Below are 19,008 nucleotides of genomic sequence, written 5' to 3'. Positions count from 1 at the left end.
GAGTGTACCAGTCCCTAAGTTATGCTTTTGAGCCCACGATCATTTGCTCCCTGTAATTTCCAGCTCCATTTCACTCTTCAACTCAAAAGGTGTCTGAACCACTTGGGATTTAAAGAAGGAAGGAGCTAGGATTGGTCTTGTTTTGTTTCTTCTTTCTGGGACAGCCTGTTCCTCTGCTCTGCCTGATGAAGTCCGCTAGAAGATCCTCATCAGAAGCCAGGACACTGTCCAGTGGGGAGTCTGCCATAGGGCCAAAATGGCAGTTTTCACTGTAGAAACCTTAAAAATTGCTAGTTCTCCACAAGGCACACACAGAACCTCATTTTGTATTACTCTGCCATGAAGAATCTCGCTTTTCTAAGTCTGCTGCTACCCACCACAGCTCTGATAATTTGCTGGCTCCCTGCACTGTAGGAGCACCAGCTCCGGCCATGCTCACTGCTCATGTACCACACTTCCCCTTTGGCTTCTCTAGTCCTAGCCCCAGGATGTTCTCATTTCCATGTGCTTCTGGTAACTTCCTTTTCATTATCCTTCGCCCATGCTCTCTTTATGACTTACTCTACTATCCCGCATTGAGTATCACACCAGGGACTCTCATGGGTCCTCCATGAGGTCCTTGACCTCAGAAGAGAAACTGCTTTATTAACCATGAGTCTTAGCAGGAGACACAGCAGGAGAGAACAATGATTGTGAAATTGGTGATACAAGGTACCCAAATTAAAAAAACAACCTAACTTACAGGACTGCAGGCAGATTTGAAGAAGCAAATGCTAAGAGGTGGGAACCTGCTTACTCTCACTTCTTATGCATCTTCTGTGATATTAAGAAGACACCATGGGGAAAACCTTCAAAGTTCCAGTTCTCCATCAGCAATGCTGTGACTAGAAAGACACCTGAGGGAAAAAACTTTACTCAAAATAGTGGGATAATTTTATTTAAACAAGTGTTTATAGGGCGCTGTGCCCTATAAAGTTATTCAGCATGAGGGCAGCCCTGGATTTATCCTTAGAAACACAAAACTGAAGAGCAGAGCAAAGCAAAGGAAACCCAGTATCAGTGTGAGAGTGCCTGGACTCCACTGTGAAAAATCTGTGTGAATTATTGATGCCTTTTCTAGGAAAAAAAATAAAATAAAACCTGAAAAAAAAAATGCTTCCTACTTTTTTAGGCTCTGCTGGATCTGGATGCCATTGAGTGGGCAGGACCCATGACTAGGCTTTGGAATATCCCTACCTGTGCAAGCAGCATGTGACCAAACACAGGCCCAGGCAATTTAGCAGTGGCTCTAATGAGACATTTTTGCAGACACTCACCTCCTTAGGCGAGAGAATGGAAATGTAGTCTTCATATATTATCCTTGCTTTCTCCTCAATAGTGCTTTTATTAGCTTCCCTTTTCAGTTCTTCACAGGCCATCCAGAAAAGCATGTTTTCTTCACTGAATTCTGTTCGAAGGAATTCCCGGAATGCATTTCTTCCAGCTGGAGTGACCATTAGGTTGTCAAATGACTGGGCCCAGGCGCAGACTTCTTCCAGGGTGGGTGCGGGGCTGAGCCATGGTCAAAAGAAAGGGACAAGAGGAAGATGTTACTGGTGGGTGAACGCAGCTTTTCTTACATAGCTTTCAACCTCTGATATAAAATAAACAAATGTTTGGCCCCTTTAAGAAGGGGGAGCACCATTCTCCTTTCCTTAAGATTTGAGGGCCTCTGAAAGACTCTACCCAGCAGGATAACAAAGCAGATGCTGAGACCTATAGCCAAACTTTGGGCAAAGTGCAGGGAATCTTATGAAAGAAGGGGAGATAGTAAGACCTGGAGAGGACAGGAGCTCCACAAGGAGAGCAACAAAACCAAAAAATCTGGCCTCAGGGTTATTTTCTGAGACTGATAGTCCAACCAAGGACCATGAATAGAGATAACCTAGAACCCCTGCACAGATGTAGCCCATGGCAGCTCAGTATCCAAGTGGGATACTAGTAATGGGAACAGGGACTGTTTCTGAAATGAACTCAGTGGCTGGCTCTTTGATCACCTCCCCCTTAGCAGGAGTAGCCTTGCCAGGCCACAGAGGACAATGTAGCCAGTCCTGATGAGACCTGATAGGCTAGGGTCAGATGGAAGGGGAGGAGGACCTCCCCTATCAATGTACTGGGGAAGGGGCATGGGAGGAGAGGACAGAGGGAGAGCAGAATTGGTAGGGAAGGAGAAAGGGGGTTACAGTTGGGATACAAAGTGAATAAACTGTAATTAATAAAAACTAAATAAAAAATATTTTTGGCATTATAAAACTAATAAAAACTAATTACAAAAACAACAGGATGGATGTCTGCAAATGGCGTTGTTGCAAATGGCTGTGCTGGGATTAAAGACATGTGCCACCACACCCAGCACACTGTAACTTTTTGACCAACCTTATGGCCATAGTTTCTGGGCACATCTAACAATACTTTTAAATTACAGAAAGGAAGAAAAATTGTGCAACTGTCTGACCCCAAACTTCTCTCAATTATCCCTGACAGAACTTCACACTGGCCCAACAGAACATGAATGGGCAATGTCCACAAAATATTCATTAAGATACATGTAACATTTGGGAAGAAAAAATAACATACATGAAATAAATCCAAGTTATGAGGGTTGGCTACAGAATGATCAGCTAGGAATATGCCCTTGACCTGAAGAGCCAGAAAATCATTCACTAAGGGAGGGCACTCATCCTGAGAGAGCGGCTGGACTTGACTTTGGCCTTACAATCTTTGAGTTTATTTGAAGCCTAATTAACAGTGATTATTCCATATTTGACTGTTTCCCTGAAGAATATATTCTGTGGCTTTAAACGACGTTTGTAAAACGTCAAATCCATTGTCTTCCTACTTGCTATTCCCACTTCATTTGGTCTTTGAGACTTAGCCATAGTGTTCTGTGAATAGGACTGGAATCTCACTTTCTGTTTTTGCACAGATTTTGAAGTCACTGGTAATGGCAGCCTCTTCAATATCATAAAGATGAGGAGGTTTTGTGGATACAATATTGATTCTGGATACAATGTTACTGGTTGAATTATGTCACCCAAAGGCAGTCCAAATGCCCCAAATCTCGGAATATAACCTTATTTAGAAATAGTTTGCTGGGCTGGAGCTGGTTTAGGGGTTAAGAGCACTGGCTTCTCTCCCAGGTAGATCTGGGTTTTATTTCCAGTATGGACATGGTGGTCTATAAACATCCATAATTCCAAGGGGATCCAACACTTGCTCCAGCCTGCTGTGATGCAGGCAAAACATCTACCTATACATCTAAAAATAAATCACTAAGAAAAAACAAATGGGTTTTTGCACACTTGACCATGCTAAGATAAGGTCACTAGTTGAGTCTTAATCTGGAATGAAACAGAAAACCTTATTAACAGAGGAAATTTGGTACAGACATGAACATAGGAAGAAGCTCTGAAGACACAGAGAATATGGCCATATGACTATATGGCCAGGGCTGGAGAGATGGCTCAGCAGTTAAGAGCACTGGCTGCTTTTCCAAAAGGACCCCAGGTTCAATTCAGTTCAGAAGACCTTGGTTCAATTCCCAGCACCCACATGGCAGCTCACATATGTCCAGTTCCAGGGGATCTAACAGCCTCACACACACATAAAAGCAGGCAGAATATCAATGTACATAAAACAAGAAAAAAATCGTTAAAAAAGAATATGGCCATATGACCAGAGCAATATGTGTACAAGCCAATGGACACCAGACGTGCAGGCAGCTGCCCACTGCCAGAGGAAATGAGAGGAGTCTCCTCCAGGACCTCAAGAAGCAGCACAAAGAAATCCTGGCCCTGGTGACACTCCAGATCTTGGATTTCTGGTCTTGAAACTATGATATAAAAGATTTTCTGGTGTTTTAAGCTACCCAGGTTTGGGTACTTTTTAATGGCGAATTAATTTAGAAAGTTATTAGTTGCTCATACAGTTTAACAGTTGGGAAATATTTTTTGTATGTCTAAATTTGGGACCCCTTTGGTATGCCCACATTCCTGTGCTATATGTTAATATTTCCCTCTGTGTGCATAAGTTGGACTTAGCTTGCTAATGATTAGTTTCTTTTAACTATTAAGATCTTGCCAGGTGAAGTGGTGCACACCTTTTATCTCAGCTGTTAGTGTACAGGCAGCCTACTTCTTGGTTGCCTAGTAACCTATGAGGCCATCACGTGTCGCCCACCAGGTGTGTGGCAGGCTCAGTTCAGCTGTGCATGCACAGGCTACAAAAGGACCAACCCGCCACTTTATATCTCTCTTACTCTCCGCTCTTACCCTCCTCTCCTGCTATTTCCACCTCGCTTTCTTTCCTGGGGGCCCCAACCATGTCTCTCTCTTTTACCTCTCCAGCTCCACCCAATAAATCTCTTTCATATAGCATCTGTTGTGTGTGTGGCATCATTTAAAAATAAACACTAACACTGTCTCTTTCTCTCTGGTCTCCCTCTCCAAGCTGCTTAACCATCTTGCCTGTAAGTTGCAGCAGGTCAGGGCGGTGTAGGATCAGGGACTGCAACCACATACACCTGCTCCTGCCAACAAGCTGCTCTGAATCATGCCTCTGATCTAACCGCTTCTGAGGCATGTGCAGATCATTTGTCTGTGAATTTGATCCCAAACTGTAGATCGAGTTAGATTCCTCCATGTGGCTCCAGCTCTCTGCCTGCCTATCACATGGACCGCATGCCTCCCGCTCCCCACTTCCCCTGGCTTCCCAGCTCCAGCCTGAACTAGTCAGTTGTGCTTCTTCATGGACCCAGGTTTTATTACAAAAACCGGGCCCCATTCAAAGGCCAGAAATTGGCACACCTGATTTCCAACTTCTCACTGCCACAGACACATGATCCCCAAATATTTTATATGTGAACTTGCTTTGCTCTGCTCTAGGCTCACAAAATCCCTTATCCTTAAGGCTCTACTTCCCAACTCTTAAAAAAAATCTTTTATCTCTGATTTCTTTGCGTTCTGCTCTCAAAAGAAAACAAAAACATCTTAAGGTTATATTGTAAAATCTTATCTGAGGATTTATGTAATTTGCTCACTGGGTATATCTACAAATCTATATCATCTACAGCAATAGTTGACTTCAAATTTATAACAAAAGGACTCTGGCTTAGCACTGTGAGCACCTAGACCAAAAGGCAGACATTTTTGTCACTTCGTGATTTATTAATTGTACGTGACTTAGCACAAAGCCATCAAGTGCTCTGTGACAAGTGCCTCACTTCCCTATGCAGTATTCACAACTACCCTTGACTGGCTTAGCTACAGCAAACTATTGTAGAGGTGACCTTCATTCACATTGTATTAAGGTGTGTCTCTGTGCATTCAAAATTGTTAATTGCTAAACTGGCAGTGAGCTTAATGCTCACAGATTCTAGTATTGCCACTGCTATTGAGGAATCTCCTGTCTCAATGTTGTGCAAAAATTACTCCTCAATTATCTCTATCTTGGTTAGTAAAGAGGCTGAAGAGTTTAGCTTTGAGGAGGACAGTAGGCAGGATTTCTGTTCCCGGTCAGTGTGTGTGTGGAGATGTCCCAGATAGAGAGGAGGGGAGAGAGAGAGAGAGAGAGGAAGAGAAGAAGAGGAGGAAGATCATCATGCAATGACGAAGGAGGTCACCATGGAGGGGTCATCATGGGGACAAGGATGGAACTGAGGTGCCAGGGCGAGACTGGCACATGGCTGGGAAGTAGGCCAGGCTAGCACAGTCAGGTTAGAATAGATTAGAATCTGACCAGTCATGGTGCCCTAGGCTTGTTAATAAGTGTAACAAGTCCCTGTCTCATTATCTGGAAGCTAGAGCAAGCCTAGAACAAGAACCTTAATTCCAACAAACTATTGTCATCCCTGCTTTACACACACACACACACACACACACACACACACACACACACACACACACGGAGGCAGAATGTGGCCGTTATTAAGCCAAGGCTGAAGGTTGAGATACAACTTTCTGTGCCCCGTCCTAATTCTTGGAAGCTGCGGTACAGAATATAGTGTCCCGGGGTCTGTGAGACGCCTGCTGCTTCCCACAACCTGACACACGGGGGAAGTGGGCCAGGGGTGTCGCTGTATCTCCCAGACTTGGAAAACCTGGGCAGATATATGTAAGGTATAGATGAAAGGAAATTTCCAGAACCTTGATGAGCTATTCTATCTGCAAAAATAAATATAAACCTATTTGATGTCAGGTTCGGTAGTGCATGCCTGTAATCCCAGCACTCTGGGAGGCAGAGGCGGGTGGCTCCCTGTGAGTTTGAGGCCCGCCTGGTCTACAAAAGTGAGTCCAGGACAGCCAAGGCTACACAGAGAAACCCTGTCTCGAAAAACAAGACAAAACAAACAAAAATGTAAAACAAAACAAAACAAACAAACAAACCTATTTAACAATGCTACTAAGATATTTGTCTAATGTCTGCAGTGATAAAGGCATAATATTGAGAACAGGGATAAAGGTGCTGGAGAGCTGACTGAGCATTTAGTGGCACTGGCTGCTCTCGCAGAACACTAGAGATTGACTCCAAGGACCCACATGGTGGCTTCACAGCTTTCTGTAACTCCAGTCCAAGGACACAACACCCATCTCTGGGGTCCACAAACACCAGGCGTGTACCTGGTGTACATACATATATGCAAGTAAAACACTCATTTACATAAAATAAATACTTAAAAAAGACCAAAGTGAAGAATAGATGTAAAAATAGTTACAGGAAGGTAAATCAATAGGAGATTTGATAAGAGAAATAAAAAGAGTCAAGGGAAGAAATGTAAAAAGGAAAGCAATACAAAACTGATGTGGTTGGTGCCCACCAGAACTCAGTGCTCAGAAAAAGGAGGAGGAGGAGGAGGAGGAGGAGGAGGAGGAGGAGGAGGAGGAGGGCTGTAAGATCCATCCAGCCTGGGCCTCCAAGCTCACTCCTGCATCAAATACCCCCAAAATTAAACATTAAAAATTGAAACAAAATTAAAAGCAAAACATTACAATTATCAATTTTTTTTTCTTCAAAGTATTTAGATTTTCAGCAGCAGATTGGTGGTGGTTTCCACTGAAACCACTCTTCTTCAAGGAGGAGGGAGGCTCGAAAGACCCAGGAATTAAATGAAACACCGCATCCAGAATGCAGAAGCGTGGGATATCCACAAGGCACTGTCGTGCCTGTTTGGCAGGGGACTCTTAGACCCCCCAATGCCTGTGAGCTGTGCGAAGAGCTCCAGAAGCGCTGCCTTTGTGAGCTGTCACATGTTGAGCATGCCTTTGGAGATGCATCTACCTTGGAGTCACCCGTGTAAATGACCCTTTGTCTATTTTTTGAGTGACCCCAATACACTCACTGGTTTGTTAAGCTCTTTCTCTGATATGTCATCAGTGCCCAGTCTGACGTGAGTAGACTTTAGTTCCAGGAAAAGTCACGCAACAATACTGCAGCCATTTAGAATTAATTTGGAATTCTAATGGAATCCTAATTCCATTAGAATGGAAGTCTTCAATTTTCCTGAAGACCAAATACAATGCATCGCTATGGTTTTTACTTTTAAAAACGTATTATACAAAAATAAAATTATATCATTATGGGTTGTCAGGAGGGATCAACTTCGACTTCTGAGTCAGCATTGGAACCAAAAGAGTGGGTTGACTTTTTCCCCGTTATGAAATGAATTAGAAGGAATTCTTCAGGAGACGCTCAAAGCCGCACGGAGATCTGGTGTTACTAAATGGTGGTTGTGGAAAAATGCCCACGTTTTGTTTAAACTTACAGGGCAAAAAGCAAAAGGGAGACACTGGCATCTCCAGCAGTACTGCGAGTGAGTAAAATTCAAGAGTTCACCTTTCTTCCCACGCCGGGATGTCTGATCTGAGTTCGTGGGGGGCTCTTTGGGGTCCCTGGTCTTCTTGGCCCCTGACAGCGAGGCTGTAAGAGAGAAGACAGCTGACATGTCTGAAGGAACATAATTTCTAAAATAATTTTAAAGACAACTTCAGATACTCAAGTAGAATTCCTTAAAAAAAGACGTGACCCTGATTATTATTTTTAAGAAAGTAAGAGTAGCTGGAGAGATGGCTGAGTGGTTAAAACACTTTTGGTAGAGAACTCAGGATCAGTTTCCAGCACTCACTTGGTGGTTTATTTATGTTCTGGGAGATTAGATATCTTCTTCTTGGGCCTTTGGGGATACCAGTAACACACGTCATACAACAACATATATGCAGGCAGGACACACACATGAAAATATATATTTTTTCCGAGACAGTGTTTCTCTGTGTAGCCTTGGCTGTCCTAGATTCACTCTGTAGACCAGGCTGGCCTCAAATTCACAGAGAACCACCAGCCTCTGCCTCCGGAGTACTGGGATTACAGCAGTGTGCCACTGTGCCTAGCTAAATAAAGACATCTTAAAAAGCAAAACAAGCCAGGTGTTATGACACATACCTTTGTTTTTTATTTTATATTTTTAAATTTTATTTTATTTATGTATTTATTTATTACAATTTATTCACTTTGTATCTCCGCTGCAGCCTCCTCTCTCATCTCCTCCCAGTCTCACCCAGCCTTCCTCTTCTCCCCCTATGCCCTTTCCCTAGTCCCCTGATAGGGGAGGACTTCCTCCCCTTCTATCTGACCCTACCTTATCAGGTCTCATCAAGCCTGGCTGCATCATCTTCCTCTGTGGCCTGGCAAGGCTGTACCGCCCAGGGGGAGGTGATTAAGGAGTCAGCCACTGAGTTTATGTCAGAGACAGCCCCTGATCCCCTTACTAGGAAACCTACTTGGAAACTGAGCAGCCAATGGGCTTCCTTTGAACAGGGGTGTCTAGGTCCTCTCCATGCATGGTCCTTAGTTGGAGTATCAGTCTCTGCAGACTACCCTAGGCCCAGGTTGTTTGTTTTCTTTTTTTGGCTCTATTGGTCTCCTTGTGGAGGTTCTGACCCCCTCCAGGTTTTTCTATCTCCCTCTTCTTCCATAAGGATTCCTGCACTCTGCCCAAAGTTTGGTTATGAGTCTCAGCATCTCCTGGTGGGGATACCCTGGTGGGTAAAGTCTTTCAGAGGTCCTCTGTGAAAGGTTCCTTTCCTGTTCCTTGTCTACTTCCGATGTCTATCCTGTTTGCCCTTCTGAATGAGGATTGATCATCTTCCCTAGGGTCCTCCTTGTTGTTTAGCTTCTTTAGGACTATACATTTTAGTATGTTTATCCTATATTATATGTCTAATATCCACTTATAAGTGAGTATATACCATGTGTGTCTTTCTGCTTCTGGGATACCTTACTCAGGATGATCTTTTCTAGTTCCCACCATTTGCCTGCAAATTTCATGATTTCTTTGTTTTAATTGCTGAGTAGTATTCCATTGTGTACATGTACCACAATTTCTGTATCCATTCCTCTGTTGATGGACATCTGGGTTGTTTACAGATTCTGGCTATTATGAATAAAGTTGCTACAAACATGTTTGAGCAAATATCCTTGTTGAATGGTGGGGCATCTTTTGGGTATATGCCTAGAAATGGTATAGCTGGATCCTGAAGTAGTACTATTCCTAATTTTCTGAGGAAGCAGCAGATTGAGTTCCAAAGGAGATCAAAGAGATACAAATCAGAAAGGAAGATACATGCCCTTATAATCCCAGCATTTGGAAGGCAGAGCATTTGGGAGGCATAGAGGCATGTCTATCTTTATGAGTTCCAGATCAGCCAGGGATACATAGTGAGACTCTGTCTCAAAATGAAAACAAAGAGAAAGAAAATCAGTTGTTTTTACTGAGGTGGGCGTAAGGTGGGTGGTGAGATGGCTTAGAGGGTGAAAGGTTCCCCTGTCAAAATGCTCTATATTCAGCATCATGAAGCCGGTGATCCACACCTAACATCTGAGGAACTCCCAATCTGTTTTCCTGGGCAGCTTCACCAGTGCAAGCTCCTTCTGGAATGTCGGAGGGGGTCTCAAGTCTCGGATCCTTTCTCAGCAGTTGTTAGCTCGGTGGGTGTGAAATGTCACTGATTTTTGATTTGCATTTTGTTAATGAGCCTCTTCCTATGCATTAGCTGTCACACATTTTCTCTGAAGACCTGTGTTTTTCTGTTCCTTGATACTTAAATATCACTTTATTTTTTTACTTTTGAGATGTATGGCTTTATATATCGTAAAATTTTTATTTGTATGTGCACGGGTGTTTTACCTGCATTTGTGTCTGTGCACCACATGCAAGCGTGCTTGGTGTCTGCAGAGGGCAGAAGAGGGCATTGGATGGATCCCTTGGAACTGGTTCTGCAGGTGCTTGTGAGCCACTACGTGAGCCCATGCGTGCTGCAAGAGCAGCCAGTGCTCTTAGCTGCAGTGGCTTTATACATTTTAGACACAAGCACTAATGATAGTTATTTTCATGGACTCTATACTCTTCTTATCTACTCATCTCTTCTAATGGTTATTTTGGACCTTTTGCTTTGCATTTTTGTTTGTTTGTTTTTGATTTTTCAAGACAGGGTTTCTATGTGTAGCCCTGGATGTCCTGGACTTGCTTTTTAGACCAGGCTGGCCTGGAACTCACAGAGATCTGCTTGCTTCTGCCTCCTTGAGTGCTGGGGTTACAGGTGTGTGCTACCCCCCACCCCGCTTCTTTTGGTCTTTTGAGATGTTTTTGTATCATCTACAAATAGGAAGGATTTTCTCTCTTCTTTTCTAAGTTCTAGGTTCTGTCTATATGCTTCCTTTTGTCTGATGCCTGTAACACAACGTTAAGCAGTGGTAGAGTCTGTGATGTCCTCGGCATATTTTTGACTTTAGCAGAAAGTTTCAGCACCCCAACAGCTTAAAATAATGCTTTGTTTTGGTACAAAATGCCAAACCTAGTGCATCACGTGCTGAGCACGTGTTTTATCACTGAACAGCCCCACCAACCTCTGAAAATGGATCTTTACCATTCATGATTGAGGCTTCTTGTTTCGCTATGGTATCATTTAGTGTTTCTATTCATTTTCCTATGCTTTTCCCTAATACTGTATTTTATGAAAGTCTTTCGGCCTGCTTTTAGCAATCAGCTTTTTAAGTTTTTAGCATGTGTGCACACCCACATTCGTGTGTGTGTGTGTGTGTGTGTGTGTGTGTGTGTGTGAAAGAGAGAGACAGACATAGAGAGAGATACAGAGAGGAGAGAGGAAAGAGAGAGAAAGAGAGAGAGAGATCTATTTTCTTATAAAGGCAAAACCATTAAAATGCAGGAAGCCTTTTGACTTCTTTCTTTTATGATGCTAAGGCTAAACATTTCAATAAATAATGATTTTTAAAAATGAAGCAAAACACTACAAAAAAATCTTTGAGAGACACTGGGGGGCATCCTGTCTGGGTAACATTTATCTTCCTGACTTCCTGGCTTCTTTGTAAGCAGAACACGTGACTGCACAGTGGGTATGAAAAAGCAAAAGGAAAAAGGAATTATGAATTTGACACAGACTGCAAAGAGAATTGGAAGCCATATTGTGAACTGAATAATGCAAAATTTACTTGAGCTTTGATGTTTTTCCATCTTATTTTGCTAAAGCAGAAATAGTTTAAAGGAACAGTGTACTCTAGAGAAAAAAAGCACAGAAGATACTCTTCTGGTTCACTTTGTTTACCAGGGTCTACTGTGGCTGCTACTCCAGAGGAGGCAGATAGACACAGCCAAGGCAGGGCTGGCCATACTTTAGCAATGTTCTGTAAGACTTGGGGGCTTCCCTTTTCAGTGAGAAAGAAAGTGGACCTCCTCCAGCATTACAGAAAAAAAAATAAGTTTACTGATTTTACATGTGAAATGCTATTTACAGGAGCAATTCAAGGTGGCTAAAAAGTTCATATTTTAGAAAATAAAAATCAGAGAGCTTCCTTTTATATTGGACTAGAGTTCTGAGAGAAATGTCATTAGGGCTTAGGAAAACATCACTAGTTGCCTTTCTAGAAAACTCATGCTACTGTGTACACCGACACATACGTATCTGAAAAGAATGCTGAGGGAGAAAAATGTTAAGGAAATTGAGTTGTTTTCCATCGATGTGAAAACAATACATATTTTTGGAATAATTATGAGTCCATTAATTTTGGATAAAGTTTTCTCAGCTCACACTAACTTTGTTGTGGACTCTCCGTATTTTCTACCCCAGAGATAGCTATTAAGCTTAATTTGCCCATCCTTCTCATCCACTCTTATGATACTATGCACGCATATGCATTTTAGACATTATATAGTTATTATTTTACACTATCCGCTGCTTTGTAATTGCTTCCCCCACCCCCACTCCCATAGCACATGAGTTGAAATGACAATGGCGTGAAGCCATTGTGAGGCATGGATCCATCTGTTTCCTGTTTGTGGACTAGGGAGCTACTTTCCATTTTTTCTCATGGAGACTGATCCCATGGCAAAGTTTCACAGATGTACTCTTTCCGCATGGGCTTCACCGTTAATCTTAGGTGGATTTCTACGTACACATTTAGAAGGGAGTGGAGTACCCTTATGAGCAGGTATGTGTGTGGCAGTATCCACACATGTGTGAGGGGGCATGTATGTGTGTGTGATACCCATGCAGCTGTGTATGGGCACGTGGATGGCAGAGGACAAAATCAAGTGGCATTTCTCAGGAGCTGCCTACCTTGGTTTTTTGTTTGTTTGTTTTTGAAAAAAGGTCTCTCATTGGCTAGAGCTAGGCTTGCTGGCCACTGAGTCCCAAGGATCTGCCTGCCTCAGTCTCCAAGATGTTGGGACACAGGTCTGGAATTATAGCCACCACGCCAAATTTAGGATTTTGTTTTTGTTTTTCTTTTGTTTTTTAAACATCTTTATAGAGCATATATCTATCCAGTTATTTTTATTTTATGTGCACTGGTGTTTTGCCTGCATGTATGTCTGTGTGAGGGTGATGGATCACCTGGAATGAGAGTTACAGATATTTGTAGGCTCCCATACAGATCCTGGGAATTAAACCTGGATCCTTTGGAAGAGCAGCTAGTCCTCTTAACCGAGAAGCCACCTCTCCAGTCCCAGGAAATTTTTTTCTTTATAGCCGTTGTTTTTATTTTTAAAAAGTAACCCCTTTCACTAATGGAGCCAGAGGAAACAAGGACACCACAAGGACAGCCATAGAATCAACTAACGAGGGCCAATAGGGGTTCATAGAGATTAAATCCACAATCAGGGAACCTCCGTGGTCCTGACCTAGGTCCTCTGCAAACATGTTACGGTTGTGCAGCTTGGTCTTCTTATAGGATTCCTTACAGTGAGAGCGGGGACTGTCTCTGGCTCTTCCCCTGCTCTTGGGACCCTTTTCCTCCCACTGAGCTGCTTCATCCAGCCCTTAATAGGAAGGGAGGTGCCTAGTCTTATAGCAACTTGATATGCCGTGTTTGGTTGACATTCCTGGGAGGCCTGCTCTTTTCTGAAAGGAAATGGACATGAGGGCAGGGAGGGACTGGGAAGAGAGAAGGGAGGGGAAACTGTGGTTTTAATATCAGTGTCATAAAGATGGTATATTACATTTTCTTCTTGGCCTTTAAGCCACTTAGAATTTATCTTGGGTCTCACGTTATTTTGTTTTCAAGCTGAGAACTTGATATGTTGCCCAAGGCTGGCCTCAGTCTCCTATACTCTGAGCCTTGGTAAAACCTCCTGCCTCAGCCTCCCAGGGAGCAGGCATTTCAATGTTTATACAACCCTGCTTGGCCTTGCTTTTCATTTCAAGGTAGATTTGTATGTAACGCATATATAAATCTTCTTTCCTATATTTGGATACCAGTGGGTAAAGGCTGTTAGAGCTGGGAACCTGAATTTGATCCCTGGAACCCATGTAAAGGTAGAAGAAGAGAACCCACTCCAAAGTTACACTCTGACTTCTACACATGGGCTGTGGCACACAAGCCCACATACACACATCACGTGTGAGCACACACATGCACAATAATGATCATGATAGACTTGACATTTCTAAATGATGCCAAGTTTTGCTGGCACTCAGCCTAACCTTGTGTGCCAATGACACAGACACTTGACACTCAAGCTTCTGAGCATCTCACTAACATACATCCTTCCAGATTTCTCTTTAATGAGCAATGTGGTCTAGATATTTTTAAAAATTTTCTGTTTCTATTTTAAGTATATAGTTTTATGTTATAAAAAAAAAAAAAGAAAAAACAGGGGCTGGAGAGATGGCTCAGAGGTTAAGAACACTCACTGTTCTTCCAAAGGTCCTGAGTTCAATTCCCAGCAACCACATGGTGGCTCACAACCATCTATAGTAAGATCTAGTGTGCAGGCAGGATGTTGTATAAATAATAAATAAATCTTAAAACAAAAACAAAAACAAAAACAAAAAAACAAAGTTAACAACATGAAAGCAAAAGGTGATAAAGATCCAGGTTTCATAACTCTAGTTTTACAGACACACGTCCAATTCTAACTCTTCCACAGGGCCATTAAATAAAAGAAAAGGCCCTTTTAGCTGTCTATGTAGTTTCTACCCAAACGTTAGCATGTGCTCCTACTGTTTTTCATGTTCTCTGGTTTGTTAATCTATGCTAGCCTAAGCTGAAGTGTGTATAACTTTCTCAACAGTTAGACAGATATAGACATATAGACATATATATGTACTATATATATTGTATACATATGTATATATGCATATATATTGTATACATATGTATATATATGCATATATATATGTATATATATGTCTTTCACAGGCACATAGTAGCTTTTAAAAACATTCACAGGACAAACATGGCACATGCTGGTAATCCTAGCATGTGGGGAATGGAGACAGGGGGATCAGGAGTTTAAGGTCCTTCCTGATCATAGACAAAGGTTCTGAGGGCAGCTTGGGCTACAGGCAAGCCAAACCAAACCCCAGGTACAATATGTCTCATAAATGGGTTGTCCTCAAAGGCCCCCTCCCAATCAGCACCTTAGTAAAAAGCCCCTAATTTACCAAGAGCAGCTGCAACAGCAGCACCAGCAAAAGCAGCAAGCATTGGAGCCCCGGCTGCCCACGCCCTGCTGGCTCGGGGTGGAACCCTGGGTCTCACTTCCGCTGCACATCTGTCGCATCCGCATCTCGGTCTGCTCGGATCCCACAGGCTGTGAAAGAAAAGGACCGGTTAGACTAGGATGTGGTGCTCCTATGACTTAGATCCAGGCAGTCATCTGTTCGGCGCACAGAGGACATGTCACGTGACAATACCCAGGCCATTTTCGGAAACTGGTGAGATGTGCTTAGGCTTGGATGGAACATGGTGGGAAGCTGCAGGAGTAAAATGGAGAACAGGCTTTCCCTTCGGTAGTTTACCAAGGGAGGCATATTTAGGTCTCTGTTAAGTCAGGACCACAGAAGCACTTCCCAGCTTCGGGTTCCCTCTGGACTAAATCATAGGAGAGCGACAAGAAACTGTACAACCACTGCCCGGGAGTCCGAGCACAGAGATGGGTGGATACGATCTATGCCAAAAAGATCAGCCACACTCCCCCGCCCCTGAAGAGGAGGAGGTGGTGGTGTGCGGCTCAGGTCTAAAGCCAGATCCATGCACACTATGAATACTTTCCCTAGCTTTGCGGCATTTTACAAGAATCCTAACTCCCCATAAGCAAGACAGCACCACGAACACTGCTTACTGTACAGCAATTGCTTACTATTTCTGAGGAAGCCAGGCCTAGAGCCAGCCTGGGGCCTGCCCAGTCCCTGGGAAGGCGCTCTTTCCCACCTTCATGGGTTCAAAGCCGTCTAACAGATCTATGACCTTCAACCTGGTTTTTGTCGTTGTTGAAGATTAGCAGACTGAGTGACAGGTGGGCATAAAGCAGCACAAGAGATTGTTATATCCAACTTTGCTTTTGATAACTATCATTCAGTACTTGATGGGGCTAATTGAAAGCTAAAATCACACACACACAGAACCTTAAATAGGACTTTAGAAATAAGTATTAGAATTGTTTATTCCCATTGACTGTGATATAATCCTATGCGTAACTGGATTCATACTCATTCATTCATTCATTCATTCATTCATTCATTCATTCATTCATAAATGAGGGCTTGGTATGTTGTTCAAGCTGTCCTTGAACTCATGCTTTCCTCCTGCTTAAGCCTTATTTACGAAGAATGGCATCTGGGTTTCTTTCAGTTAGCCTGGCATGTAAGCTTTAGGATAGCAAAAAAGAACCAGCAAAGGCCTTTCCCGCCCCCTTTTTATGCTCACAATACCCAGATGCTGCTCCATAATACCTCAGACTGGACTGAGCAGGCCACAAGCCTGTGTAGCCTTCTTGGTCAGAAGGGGGAGGCTGAGATATCTGCCAAATTCTCTCTCATGTTCTACGGGTACCACTGGGAGACCGTTTCAAGCCAGAAAGACTCTCAGTTCTCCCCAGGGTAGAGACACCACGCATTGGGTTCTCGCTTCCTCTGTGGCGTCGCAACAGAAACACGGGCTCACAATGGCTATTTCACTCCAGGACACCGAGGCAAGAGGACAAGCCAGCAGATCTCCCAGAGATGTTCAGAGCTGTTAGGCTCTGAACAAACAGCTGTCGGGCAGTAAGGGATCTTGAAACGGCTTTTGGAGACAATGAAGAGAATCCACTTTTCTCTGGGACGCCTGGCAGGTGATCAACATTGGCTGAAACAGTGGAGCACACGGTTCAAATCAAAATCAACGTTGATATGTTCTTGTTTTAAACATTCTTTCTATATTTGTTTTTCTGTAAATCAACCGAAAGTGTCGTCGGATGGGACAATGTGACTCTCCGATAAATGTAGCGCTGGAGACCAGCTCCAGCACACACACAGCTGACTTCCAGGGGCTGCTGGCCACAAGAGCCTCTAAAGGAAAAGAGAGGTAGCAGGGAGCTGAACCCTAAACTTTCGGATTCAGAGTCTGAAGCTGTATCATTGAGCTAGGCAGGCCTTCCGGTTTGTTCTGCCACCGAAAAAGCTCTCTGGCTAAAAACTTTGTTCTTTTTTTTTAATAATAATTTTTATTTTTTATATTAATCACAGGCTATTTACTTTGTATCCCAGCTGTAGCCCCCTCCCTCATCTCCTCCCTGGCCCTCCTCCCCTTCCATCTGACCCTAGCTTATCTAGATATAACCTAGAACCCCTGCTCGGATATAGCCCATGGCAGCTCAGTATCCAAGTGGGTTCTCTAGTAAGGGGAACAGGGACTATTTTTGACTTGAACTCAATGGCTTGCTCTTCGATTCTCCCTGCCCCCCTGAGGGAGGAGCAGCCTTGCTAGGCCACAGAAGAGGATATTGCAGCCAGTCCTGAAGAGACCTGATAAAAACTTTTGTTCTTTAACAGCAGAAGTTCTTATCAATTAAGCCAGGTGGCTCCTTTAACTCAGAGGAGAGGCTGCGGCCGCCCTGACAGTTTCTTGCTATACATACAAGAAAAACCTTAGCTCCTTTTAACTGAATGGCTCAGCAGCGAACAGTGGCTTGCTGGAAGCTAGAGTCCTAATAACACTCTGGACTGCTTATCACTTACTAAACTTAGAAGCATGCAAAAACATACACACACTTGGCAGACAAAGCAAGCAGATCTTTATGAACCTCATACATACATGCACACGTACAAACAAGAGACAAAAGAAGGATGCTCCCAAAGACACCATTCATCCACATATATGTAAACATTCAGATATAAATATACAAATATGTACATACAGACAGACAATCTATACAGACACTTAGGCAGACACATTTTTGGGTGAAGCAGGCAGCCTCAACAACTGTTTGATTCTGTCTTGGGTTTTTGTACTATTTAATACAAAGGTTCTCTATGTATGAAAAAAAATACATCATTTAAAAATAGATACAATCATTAGATAAAAGGGGATCACAATAAGACTATTGATTCTAATATCTAACTAGCTACTTTGTTTATTGTACGTTTAAAGCAGTGGTTTTATCTATATATCATTATGAGTTCAAAGCAGAAGTTTTATCTTTTTCTTATTTCAAATGTACATTATGTGTTCAAAGCAAGTTTTTTTTCTTATGTCAAGGTTTTTCTAAGAAATAGGTGTCTGTATTGTCTTGTATAGCATTTATTCTTTGTTTCAATATTCATATGGTCTTTTTTATAGTGGTGTACACCTCAGCCTTACCCTTGGATGAAACCTAGAATGAATGTATCTCCTTGATTATTAATTTGTTTCAATCTTCTTTCCTTTCTTGGTGTAAATCAAGTGACATAGGGAGGTCCACAATGCTCCTTAGCAGTTTTTGCTTTACTGCAGGAGGGTTTTGAAAGTACTTGAATCAAGTCAGAAATTCTTTAAAATTGTCATCAGGGGTTACAAAATCATCAGTTCATTTAAACAGTACTGCCATGAAGGCACATCTTCAAAATGATCTGCAGGAAATCTGCCTAGCAGAGAGAAGCAATAAGCAGTGAGGGTCTCTGCCGTGCATGGTATATGAGACAAGCATGGAAAGGCTGTACAGCAACAAGGAGCAGTCTTGAGACAAAATCCTTGGGGCCTTGTCCACACCAGGGATACACCCATTTGCCAGCCATGCAAAAACGAGTGGGCTGCCTCCCGGAAGGTCGCTTGCTTGCTTCTGCCAATCCAGCACGCAATTGCTCCCATCAATGTAAACTCTCTCCTCAGCCCTGCGTGCTTCGGCCAAAGACCGTCAATCAAGCAGCCAGCTAAGTCACCCTTAGACTAACACTAGCAATTGTGAAGACACTGCTTGATGAAATAAATGCCTAGGAAACAACTTCAACTTGTTGCTCCTTCTCCTGAAGGGCCAGCCCCAACCATAACCGTTTCTAGCAGTTGGCACTGCGCTGTTTGCAACCACATACCTCAGCAAATTCTCGCAGGATCTGAATCCATTTCTACTCATGTTCCTGGTGGCCAAGCAAGGGACGATTGTGACTGTTGCAAAAGGGACAATGTTATGATTGGTGGAAACAGAGACCTTTGTGTGCATGAAGG

At 43.0% G+C, this 19,008-nt stretch overlaps 1 protein-coding gene across 2 annotated transcripts in view; it reads right to left on the bottom strand.

The window, feature by feature from the left end:
- The window catches only part of Rgs20 (regulator of G protein signaling 20), a 104,159-nt gene that overhangs the window by 1,992 nt on the left and 83,159 nt on the right, over nt 1-19,008 (bottom strand). For both annotated transcript variants that reach the window (XM_060385919.1, XM_060385918.1), the window contains 3 exons: nt 14,991-15,139; nt 7,870-7,953; nt 1,317-1,551 (listed from right to left, as the gene is read on the bottom strand). In XM_060385919.1, coding sequence (XP_060241902.1) covers nt 1,317-1,551; nt 7,870-7,953; nt 14,991-15,139 — 468 coding nt within the window. The remainder of the gene's footprint in view (nt 1-1,316; nt 1,552-7,869; nt 7,954-14,990; nt 15,140-19,008) is intronic.

This window comes from Meriones unguiculatus, chromosome 6, assembly GCF_030254825.1.
Source record: "Meriones unguiculatus strain TT.TT164.6M chromosome 6, Bangor_MerUng_6.1, whole genome shotgun sequence".
NCBI classification, from domain to species: domain Eukaryota; kingdom Metazoa; phylum Chordata; class Mammalia; order Rodentia; family Muridae; genus Meriones; species Meriones unguiculatus.
Note: the sequence above shows the minus strand (reverse complement) of the source record. Positions and strands in the feature narration are given on the sequence as shown.